The sequence below is a fragment of the Pristiophorus japonicus genome, chromosome 7, assembly GCF_044704955.1.
Source record: "Pristiophorus japonicus isolate sPriJap1 chromosome 7, sPriJap1.hap1, whole genome shotgun sequence".
In the NCBI taxonomy this organism is placed as follows: domain Eukaryota; kingdom Metazoa; phylum Chordata; class Chondrichthyes; family Pristiophoridae; genus Pristiophorus; species Pristiophorus japonicus.
The window spans coordinates 36165212-36177461 of NC_091983.1; the positions used below are offsets into that span (position 1 = coordinate 36165212).

A 12250-nucleotide genomic window follows, 5' to 3' on the forward strand; every position below is an offset into this window, starting at 1 on the left:
AGCATGCGGAATACTTGCCTTTATAAATCGAGGCATGGAATACAAGTGCAGGGAGGTTATGCTTGAACTGCATAAAACACTGGTTAGGCCACAGCTGGAGTACTGTGTGCAGTTCTGGTCACCACATTACTGGAAAGATGTGATTGCACTGGAAAGGCTGCAGAAGAGACTTACAAGAATGTTGCCTGGACTGGAACATTTTGGCTATGAGGAAAGATTGGAGATGCTGGGTCTGTTTTCTTTAGAACAGAGGAGGCTGAGAGGAGACCTGATTGAGGTGTATAAAATTATGAGGGGATAGGAAGGGTCTGTTTCCCTTGGCATAGGGGGCATAGATTTAAAGTCATTGCGGGAAGGTTTAGAGGAGATATGAGGGGAAATGTCTTCACCCAGAGGGTGGTGGGGGTCTGGAACTCACTGCCTGAAAAGATGGTAGAGACAGAAACTCTCACCACATTTCATCATCATCATAGGCAGTCCCTCGAATCGAGGATGACTTGTTTCCACGTAAAAAAGTTCACGGTGTTTCAATGAAGGACCTAAAATTCCAGGTCCCGAACTAAATCTTGAAGGGTGGAAGATGCCTGTGTGTGGATTCTTTTAATGTGTGGTGACCATTGCACACCAGCCACTACACGGGCTTGACAGGACTAGGTCTTGGTCCAGTAGCAAGGATTAACCAAGACGACTGGAGACCAGCTCTGCTGCACGGGCCTAATGCGCACACATATTGCAGTGTGGACGGGCCCATGCTGCCCCTGGACCCTCGCATCTTCTGGGCCCCAAACTCACGCCTCTCCAGGGCCCCGAGCACATCCCTCTACAATCTCTCGCCATTCCTTCGCCTTGACCTCTCTGCTCCTGCTGTATCTGCCCATGCTCCAATCACCGACCTGGACCTTGATGACATCCCTCTTCACTGCCGTTGCTCTCCTGCTCCAGCACGTGCTGCTCCCTGGAGTGGTACGCCATCACACTGCTCCTTCCACTCCCCGGCCTGTTCCGATAGTGCTCACAGGTTGGGGGTTTAGCAGTCAATACTCTGTCACCACATTTAAAAGATAATTGGATGTGCACTTAAAGTGCCATAACCTGCAGGGCTACAGACCAAGAACTGTAAAGTGGGATTAGGCTGGATAGCTCTTGGTTGGCCGGCATGGACACGATAGGTCGAAATGGCCTCCTTCCATGCTGTAAATTTCTATGATGCTATGATTCATTGCGACCATATCTTCTTTTGTGGATAGATAGGCCAATCCCGTGGAATATCAATCGCGGCATTCACTGAGTCCATCCAGGCCTTGGCCACAGCCGTGCAGACGCTCGATGTTAACATGCCTGGTGTCTTAAATAGAATGATACATACCTTAGCCTTGGCTGTACATTGCAGCACTGATCTGTCCCAAGCTACTCTCCAGCAGAGTGGTAGGAGTGAAGTGTGGCTCACTCAGGAGAGGGATGATGATGAAACGAGACGTGGAAGCAGGAACTGCACTCAAAGTGCTCCCAATTCTCAATCGTTGTCCCCCCCTACACCCTCGGGTCAGTGCCTGACATGTTGCCTCCTCTCCCGATGGCTGAGCCTGCCCCTGCACAGGTGCAAGTGGAGCAGTCTTTGGCAGGGCCTTCATGGGCTCTAACGCTTTGAGGTTCTTTGCCGAGAGCATCTCGGCAGGCAGAGCAGGCATCTGAGCAGCCTGCCTCTACCTCTGCTGAAGCCACAGTGGTTGCATCACATAGGAGCGGTAGGAATAAGAGTAAAGCTTTGTAGTTGCACAAGGGTATGCACATGGGTTTATGTTATGTTTCTGTTGTTCAGTAACTTTCCCGTATTGCTCACTCTTGGTTGCTGGGTAGCAACTCGCCTTTACAGTTGCTTGTTAATGAAAGGGAAGTTATGAATTAACGGGGAACAATGTGGGGAGGGAGGAGGGAGGGGCGAGGATGTCCAATGGATGGATGTTTGGTTATAGGACTGCTTTATGTCAGTGAAATTGGAGGTGGGTGTGGGGAAGTGGGGGCGAAGAGAGTGGCCATTGGATGTGATTGCTACATTGGTCATCATCATAGGCGGTCCCTCGAATGAGGATGACTTGCTTCCACATGAGTTCACAGATGTTTCAATGAAGGACCTGATGCTTCAGTCCTGAACTCCAATTGAGGGGGTGGAAGATGCCTGTGCGTGGATTTTTTTAACGTGTGGTGACTGTTGCACATCAGCCACCACACGAGCTTGACAGAGCTAGGCCTTTATCCAGTGGCAAGGGTTATTGGTACAGTGGTAGTGACTAGCTGAATCTTACAACTATAAGAGAACTCCTGGCACCAATGTTCCCCCTAGGGTGGGTGGCCGTTCCATCAATCGGAAGGTTCCGCGTAGGGCGCTCCCCAGCTGCTGCAGCGTGAAGATATTGCTCAAGTGTGCCATGCAGCAAATTGAAATGGACTGCTCACGAAAATTACAAATTAGAGGGAACATTGCCTGCACCCCAGGCAGCAATGTGAGCGGCTGGTGTTGCATTGGGGTCGCTGTCTTCCTCCTCCTCCTCCGCCTGCTGCTCCGATTTGTCCGCAGACCATGTGTGCTCAGCGCCTTGTTCCTCCTGCAACTCCAGTCCTCGCTACTGCGCAGTGTTGTGATGGACACCTTGAAGTGCACCTCCAGATCTGTCTTGGCACCTGAAGCACATCTTGAGCATGCTGATCACTGGAACAATGGCTGCACCAGGTTGTCATATTGCTTTTGTTGCATCGTTCTTGAACTTCATTGGCGGGGGTTTCTCATGGGTGTCAGCAGCAAAGTCTGACGAGGGTATCCTAGTAACCACGCCTTACATCTGCTTGGACTGCTGCAGGATGAAAGCATTATGGCAGCTCCCCAGGAATCTGTCACACGCCTGCACAAATGGAACCTTGGCCCGTAATTTGTGGTCAGTGACGAAGCAAAGGCCCCGAAGAAAGCTGCCCATAAAAATCTCCTGATCTCTGTGGCGAGAAGTTTGTCTTTTTCAACGTGCAGTTGAAATCAGTGAAGATATTCATTCACTGTTACTGCCCACTGCAAAATTCGGTCCATTATGTAGAAATCATCCTCTTTCACTGGGCTCAAAGGGAGACAGTGTATCAGTGCTGTACATGATTAAGACTGTAACAGTGAAATGCGAATCAATTCCAGAATGTAGCCGGTGAGCTGCAACTGCTAGTTATTCAAAGTTGCACTTCAAAGAGGTTGCATTGAAACGCTTTCGAGCCAGGATGTATTCTGAATGAAGCGTGGTCAATTAAGCTATCAGCAAGCTGAGTGGAAGGTAAGCTGAAAATCCCCCTCAAAAAGTTAGATGCTAATCAATGGAAAGTTATAAAAGCTCAAGGCAAAGGTTGATAATTCTGTTGTGGTGTAATTCTAAATGAAGATGCATCCAGGAAAAGGGCAATTATATCTACCCTGTGAAAATTGGATCGTAGCTCAAGTTGCCGATGCTTGCACGCAAATTGCATGACAATGAACCAGAGCTGAGATGGAACCACAGAAGCTGGGCAGTGAACAAAAGTGCAACAAAAAACAACACCAAATCCAAAATGTATCACAGGATATAACAGATAGTAGTTCAGCATCAAGAAAAATCGCTTTCATGTACGAGAAAATTGGACTTCTGTGTCAAGCAAAGATGTGACAACTGCATTGCAGATTGAAGACATGCCAATAAAGGAGTGATGGATTCTGTTTGCCTGAGAAACATTATTGATGAGCAGAATGTTAGTTCAAAGCTGAAACTAAGACAGAGGATATTATGCCTCGATAAACCTCTGTCAGTGCTCAGTACATTTATAGAATCAGTAAATACAGTAGACACATCTGATAAAATATGCATTTTGAAGAGCACTACTAGGTCTCTTCCAAGCCTACAGACAGCATAAGAGTTCCAGTTGCTGAATAAATAAAATTAAGTTAAAAAAGTGAAGGAAAGTAGTATTGTTGATGAAGTCCCTGATAAAGTACAACATCCCCACTGACACCTGGGAGTCCCTGGCCAAAGACCACCCTAAGTGGAGGAAGTGCATCCGGGAGGTCGCTGAGCACCTCGAGTCATCGCCGAGAGCAAGCAGAAATCAAGTGCAGGCAGCGGAAAGAGAGTGCGGCAAACCAGTCCCACCCACCCCTTCCTTCAATGACTATCTGTCCCATCTGTGACAGAGACTGTGGTGCTCGTATTGGACTGAACAGCCACCTAAGAACTCATGTTAAGAGGAGAAGCAAGTCTTCCTCGATTCCGAGGGACTGCCTATGATGATGATGATGTACTCTTTCCAAACATCTTGAAAGGCATTGGTAAGCTAAGGTGCATGCCAGTGACCCACTCGTAAAAGAAAGAATAACTTGCATTTATATGGCGTCTTTCACAACCTCCAGATGTCTCGAAGCACATTATGAATGCACAATGTAGTTACTGTTGTCATGTGGGAAATGTGCAAATAGATGAAATCATGCAGACAGTTGTGCAATGATAATACGAAACCCCTGTTCCTTATTAGGAAAAAGAAGATCAAGGAAATGTTACATTTATCAGCAGTGGTGGTTGTACCAAACCATAGAAATTGTGAATTCTGATTATGTGTGGGGCAATGCGCTGCAAATAAAGCATTAAAACAAAAACAACATGGCTTGCCAAGAATAAATAAAACCATTGGCACCAGATTGAAATTAGCCTGAAAGACATTGGCCCAGAAATTCTATTCTCTGCGCCTAAATGGTGAGGCCCGAGGTGCACACAGTATTAGGCCTTGGATCTCATTTGCATCGAGTGGGTGGGCTGCGGAAACCAACAGACAGTTTATCGGTGAAGCAGGATTAGCCCAGAAGTAAGTGCAGATGTGGGGTGACCCGGAAGGGGGGTGGTAAATGGGTCAGGAAGAGGGATGCTTTGGTTTCTAAGTGAGGCCATTGGGTCAGGAAGGATGGGACGAGCGGGTCAGTGTAGCATCGTGAGTGGGTTGGGAGGTAGCAGTGGAGATCAGGCAGGGAGCAGACCGCGATGGGCTTTGTTCTTTGAATCCTGCCCCTCTCAGTTCAACATTCAGGGAAGTATATTTTTAAAACTTACCTTGTTGGTTGTGGGCGGGATGCTCCAAGCAATTGTTAAGGATACCCTATGTGAACACTTAAGTAGAGAAGGCTTTATCAGGGACCCCGAACATGGCTTCTGGAAAAGAAGGTTGTCTCTATTGAGACTAGGGTAGCTGATGAGGGTAACCTGGTTAACATTGGCTACCTAGATTTTCAGAAAGCTTTTGATAAGGTACCTCAAGAGGCTTCTTTACAAGATAAAATCTTATGGAATTAGTGGTAATCTGCTGCAGTAGATTGAGAACTGGCTGATTGCCTGTAGTCAATGGATTTGGATCTGCTTGAAGAGTAGTTACGTCCCACAGGAATCAGTGTAAGGACCTTTGCTATTTACAGCAACAACTTATATTAATGTAGTGCCCTTAATGTAGTAAAACATCCCAAGGCACTTCACAGGAGCGTTATCAGACAAAATTTGACATGAGCCATCATAATGGATGGGCAATAAATGCTGGCCTGACCAGCGACACCCACATCCCGCAAAAAAAAATAAGGAGGTATAGGGAAGGTTGGTCAAAGAGGTAGGTTTAAAGGAGCATCTTAAAGGAGGAAAGCGAGGTAGAGAGGCGGAGAGGTTTCGGGAGGAAATTCCAGAGCTTCGTGCCTTGGCAGCTGAAGGCATGGCTGCCAGTGGTGGAATGATTAAAATTGGGAGACAGTTCAATCAATCTTATATGTGCTCACATTAATCCAGCGTCAATCACCTGTACCTGCAGTGGCCTGCAGCCAACTGACGCCACGGTTTCTCCTGCGGCTGCAGTAATTGCTTTAAATTCAATTTAAATTTGTCGAAATTCAGTTAGTTACAACAGAGCAGGACACACCTGTGTGGTGTCAATTGACTGCCGGTCACAGGTCTCATGTACCAAAGGCAGAGCAAAGCAGTTAATTGAAGCCAGTGAGAAAGTAAGACCAGGGGCACTAAATCAGTCAGTTGAAGAATGCTTCATTTCCTGGCAATCCTACTCCTCCTTGTGATGCTGGATGTTGCTATTTCCCAGTTACACCAATCAATTACGCTCAATTACACTGCTCTATTGCACGGATTCATGGGAGATTTTACATTCGGGTTAATGCTAATGATTTTGCGCGGAAACTTGAGCAGAACTTCACCTCGGCAAAACCGTCGCAGCGTCCAACGCATTCTGGGCGCATTTTGCCAATTGTCCCCCGAGCAGGAACTGCACGCCTGAATGTTTGATTTTCTATTTATATCCTTCCTTAAATAAGGAGTCCAAAACTGTACGCAGTACTCCAGGTGTGGTCTCACCAACGCCCTGTATGCAGCGCCACTGGATTGGACATCACCAAGGTTCAGGTTGCTGATTGGAGCGTGGGCAGGTCCAGCAGGAGCGGCGAGGTTGGGGTGCAGAAGCTGTGAGTGATGGTGGAGCGACGTGATCGGGGCCCAGGAGAGGCGAGGGCCCAGGGGCAGCACAGGCCAGCCCACACTGCGATATGTGTGCGCACTAGGTCCGTGCAGCAGAGCAGGTCTCCAGTCATCCTGGTTAATCCTTGCCACTGGACCAAGACCTAGCTCTGTCAAGCCCGTGTGGTGGCTGGTATGCAACGGCCACCACACTTTAAAAAATCCACGCACAGGCATCTTCCACCCTTCAACATGTAGGTTGGGACCTGGAATATTAGGTCCTTCATTGAAACACCTGTGATCTCATCCCTTTTTGGCATGGAAGCAAGTCATTTTCGATACGAGGGACTGCCTATGATGATGATGATGATGATGATGAAAATTAGGGATGTGCAAGAGGCCAGAATTAGTGGAGTGCAGATATCTCAGAAGGTTGTAGGCCTGGAGGAGGTTACAGAGATAGGGACAGGCAAGGCCATGGAAGGATTTGAAAACAAGGATGAGAATTTTAAAATCGAGGCGTCGCTTAACCGGGAGGCAATGTAGGTCAGCGAGCACAGGGTTGCTGGGTGAACGGGACTTGGTGCGAGTTAGGATGCAGGCAGCAGAGTTTTGGTTGACCTTAAGTCCATGGAGGGTAAAGGTTATGAGGCCGGCTAGTGCATTGGAACAGTGAAATCTAGAGGTAACAAAGGCATGGATGAGGATTTAAGCAGCGGATGAGCTGAGGCAGGGGCAGAGTCGGGTGATGTTACGGAGGTTGAAGTAGGCGGTCTTAGGGATGGCATGGATATGTTGTTGAAAGCCCATCTCAGGCTTAAATATGATACCAATGTTGCGAACAGTCTGGATCAGCCTCAGACAGTTGCCAGGGAGAGGGATGGAGTCGGTGACTAGGGAACGGAGTTTGCGGTGGGGACCAAAGCCATTGTCTTCGGTCTTTCAAATATTTAGTTGTAGAAAATTTCTGCTCACCTGTACAAATTATACAAATTGACAATTTAGAGGCAGTGGAGGGGTCAAGAGAGGTGGTGGTGAGATCGAACTGGGTGTCGTCAGCTTGTGGAAACTGACGCTGTGTTTTTGGATTATGTCATTGAGGAGCAGCATGTATGAGAAATAGGGGTGGGCCAAGGACAGATCCTTGGGGGACAGCAGAGGTAATGCTGTTAGAGCAAGAGAAGCCATTCCAGGTGGTTCTCTCGCTACAACTGGATAGAAAAGAATGGATCCAGGCGAGTGCAATCCCACCCAGCTGGATGTCAGGGGAGAGGCGTTGGAGGAGGATTGTGTGGTTAATCATGTCAAAGGCTACAGACTGCTTGAGAAAGACAATGGGGGAAGATTTATATAGTATGTCATTTGTGACTTTGACAAAAGCCATTCGGTACTGTGGCAAGGGGAGAAACCTGATTGGAGGGAATCAAACATGGAGTTATCGGAAAGATGGGCATGGATTTGGGAGGCAACAGGACTTTGAAGAGGAAAGGAAGGTTGGAGTAGTTTGCAAGGACAGAGGGGGTCAATGATTGTTTTTTTGAGAAGAGGGGTGTTGATGGCAGATTTGAAGTGGAGGGGGACAATAACTGAGGAGAGAGAACATTAACAATATTAGCTAACACGGAGTCAGGTAGGAAAGTTGGGCGGTCAGCCGTTTAGTGGGAATAGGGTTGAGAGAGCAGGAGGTGGGTTTCATGGACAAGGTGAACTCTGAGAGGGCATAAGGAGAGATCAGAGAGAAACTGGAGAAAGATGAGAGTTCAGGGCTAGAGCAGGGGGCAACCTCAGAGGATGTTTGGCCATGGAGAAGGAAGGGAAGAGGCAAAGGCAGCTGATTGGATGATCTCAATCTTAGTGACAAAGAAGTCCATGATGAGGGTGAGGCAAGGGAGAGAGGTTTAAGAGGATGGTTTGCAGTAGAGAAAAGAAGCCGGGGGTATTATTACTATTTTCATTAAACATTTCGATGTGGTGTTGTGGAAATGAGCTGAAGCTTGCGAATGACACCTAGATACATGAGCGGCATTAGGACTGTAGAAAATGCTCACCTCCTGCAAACAGATCTTGATGTGTTGGAAGATTTATGTTTAACTGAGAAAAGTGTAGATTTATGCAGGTGGGAAGATCAAATGCTGATTATGCTTGCACCCTACAGAGAACAGAACTAAAGCCAGTGGTGAAAAAAATAAACCTAGATGTTTTAGCGCATCACTTACTGAAGGTTCCTGACCAATACAATGAAGCAAACAGGATTCAAAGTTGTATTCAATGGATAATACACTATAAAACAAAGCATACCATTTTGTCCTTCTCCAAACCTTGGTTAGACCTTGGTATGTCCAGCTTTGATGGGGAGATATTGAGGCTTTGCAAAGGAGGGCCACAAGATTACTTTCTAGTTTAAAGCACCGTAGTTACCCAGATAGGCTCAAAGAGCTGGGTCTGTATACTTGAGAGAAGGAAGACTCATGATCGAGGTTTATAAAATAATGAAGGGACTAGATTGTGCTTATGTGGACCAATTGTTTCAATCGATAGCTTAGGGAGGACAAGTGGGGGGAGGTCATACTTATACGTTATGTAAGGGCAGACAAGGTTGGATGTTAGGCGGTTCTTCCTTTTCCAGAGAATAATAAACTTATGCAATAAGCTGCCACCTCGTGCAGTGAGCATTGATTCGTTATATCCCTTCAAGAAAGAGCCTAAAGTGTTTCTGGCTGGGACTGAGATCACCTTGTACAACAGATAGAGATCCTATAATATAAATCAGGGTCTATGCAATCTCCTGGACTGGTGTATAATTTGAATTGGAAGTTCTGGTCTGTGGTTCACTAATACTCATGACACATATTGGAAAATCTCCATTGCCGAACATTATTTCAATTGAAGATCTCCCAGTGTATAATTGAGTATGAAATTGAGCTGTGCAGACCAGGAACGATCCAAACTGTGCTGATCTCGATGAGAAACAGTCTTAGTGCCCCAGGTTTGGGGAGGGGAGAAATCTGCCAGGGTTCCTGCTATTCTGGTAGAAAGTGTACATTGTGTGTGTGCGTGTGTGTGGATATGTAGGCACAATAGCAAAGGGTTTGGGTGTGATAACTTGCAGTTGAACATGTCAACCAGTGAAAGAGCAGCCCAGCGTGATCAGCAACATGAAGAGGGAAATGGAGAAAATTGCATGTGAAAAAGGATATTTCAACTTTATGATATCTCAAAAGGATCCAGTAATGCTAGCAAAGTAGAAGGGTTTACAAGCACTTACTGGGCATATTTTAGTATATTTACATGGTCACAGTTCCTTCTGACAATGAACATACTTTAACCAGAATCTTAAATCATAAAAATAAAAATTGTCATGCACTAAATTACAGGTCCATACCTGTGTATCGGATTTTGAATCCCCTTTTGCTAGTTGCATGATCAGTTGACCAGCGTAAATACAGTTGTCTTCCTGTGCTTGTAAAATTCATTCGTCCCGTGTGATTTCCACTGAGTGAAATCAACAGTCGATTTTGACCTGTGGGTCCTATTAGATAAAAAACAGCTATAAATGAACTCTTGATAGAAATTCTGAACAATCCGAAAATAATACAAGGTACAGTTCCGAAGCTCCTGCTAAACATATTAAAAGGTACATTCTTGATGAATGAAAGCTTTGCTCTTTTAGCAATTGTACTGCTCAGCACTTAAAAAAAATTGTTCTCAGGATTTGGGCATTGCTGGAAAGGCCAGCAATTATTGCCCGTTCCTAATTACTCTTGAACAATGGATTGGCTTGCTGGGCCATTTCAGAGGGCAGTTAAGATTCAACCAAAAGAGTCCCATATAGGCCAGACCTGGTAAGGATGGCAGATTTTCTTCCCTAAAGGACATTAGTGAAGCAGATGTGTTTTTATGGCAATCAGGTGGTTTCATGGTCAACATTTTAATTGAATTTAAATTCCCATGGTGGAATCTGAACCTAATTCCACAGACCATTAGTCAGGCCTCTGGATTACTAGACCAGTAACACCACTACACTACCGTTCCCTTAAAATGTATGTACATTTTAGCTTTCATGAAAAGCAGGACATTTGGAAAAGCAAAATTCGGTCACGCAGTGTCAGCATGGATTTATAAAGGGGAAGTCATGTTTGACAAATTTGCTGGAGTTCTTTGAGGATGTAACAAACAGGGTGGATAAAGGGGAACCTGTGGATGTGGTGTATTTGGACTTCCAGAAGGCATTTGACAAGGTGCCACAAGATAAAAGTTCACGGGGTTGGGGGTAATATATTAGCATGGATAGACAATTGGCTAATTAACAGAAAATAGAGAATCGGGATAAATGGTTCATTTTCTGGTTGGCAACCAGTAACTATTGGGGTGCCGCAGGGATCAGTGCTGGGACCTCAACTGTTTACAATCTATATTAACGACTTGGAAGAAGGGACTGGGTGTAATGTAGCCAAGTTTGCTGACAATACAAAGATGGGAGGAAAAGCAATGGGTGAGGAGGACACAAAAAATCTGCAAAAGGACATAGACAGGCTAAGTGAGTGGGCAACAATTTGGCAGATAGAGTATAATGTTGGAAAGTGTGAGGTCATGCACTTTGGCAGAAAAAATCAAAGAGCAAGTTATTATTTAAATGGAGAAAGATTGCAAAGTGCCGCAGTATAGCAGGACCTGTATGCAGGCACAGCAAATGATCAGGAAGGCCAATGGAATCTTGGCCTTTATTGCAAAGGGGATGGAGTATAAAAACAGGGAAGTCTTGCTACAGCTATACAAGGTATTGGTGAGGCCATACCTGGAATACTGCGTGCAGTTTTGGTTTTCATATTTACGAAAGGATATACTTGCATTGGAGGCAGTTCAGAGAAGGTTCACCAGGTTGATTCCGGGGATGAGAGGGTTGACTTATGAGGAAAGGTTGAGTAGGTTGGACCTCTACTCATTGGAATTCAGATGACTGAGAGGTGATCTTATCGAAACGTATTAGATTATGAGGGGGCTTGACAAGGTGGATGCAGAGAGGATGTTTCCACTGATGGGGGAGACTAAAACTAGAGGGCACGATTTTAGAATAAGGGGCCGCCCATTTAAAACAGAAACAAGGAGAAATTTATTCTCTCAGAGGGTTGTAAATTTGTGGAATTCGTTGCATCAGAGAGCTGTGGAAGCTGGGACACTGAATAAATTTAAGACAGAAATAGACAGTTTCTTAAACGATAAGGGGATAAGGGTTATGGGGAGCGGGCGGGGAAGTGGAGCTGAGTCCATGATCAGATCAGCCATGATCTTATTGAATGGCGGAGCAGGCTCGAGGGGCCGTATGGCCTACTCCTGTTCCTATTTCTGATGTTCTTATGCACGTCGTGTATTGCCACATTCGTTTCACAAGCCCTAGGATGACAGGGCGATAATGGCTCAAATGATCAGGATGTGAAACAGTTTGGGTGAAGATAAGCAATAATAAGGGGAAAAGTCATTGGTGGGCGTCGTCAAGAGATTCCCTAACAGTAGCAACTCTGTTGGTCGGAGTATAAACCAGGAAATAGTAGGGGCTTGTAAAAAGGGAACAGCAATAATCATGGGTGATTTTAACCTCCATATTGATTAGATAAATCAAATTGGTCAGGATAGCCTTGAGGAAGAGTTCATAGAGTGCATAAGGGACGGGTTCCTTGAGCAGTATGTAACGGAACCAACCAGAGGGGCAGGCTATCTTAGATCTGGTCCTGTGTAATGAGATAGGATTAATAAACAAT

General features: G+C 45.7%; 1 protein-coding gene across 1 annotated transcript in view; it reads right to left on the reverse strand.

The window, feature by feature from the left end:
- The window catches only part of LOC139266579 (CUB and sushi domain-containing protein 1-like), a 3131815-nt gene that overhangs the window by 255699 nt on the left and 2863866 nt on the right, over positions 1-12250 (reverse strand). The window contains exon 48 of the mRNA XM_070884173.1: positions 9877-10023. Within this exon, the coding sequence (XP_070740274.1) occupies positions 9877-10023 (147 nt within the window). The remainder of the gene's footprint in view (positions 1-9876; positions 10024-12250) is intronic.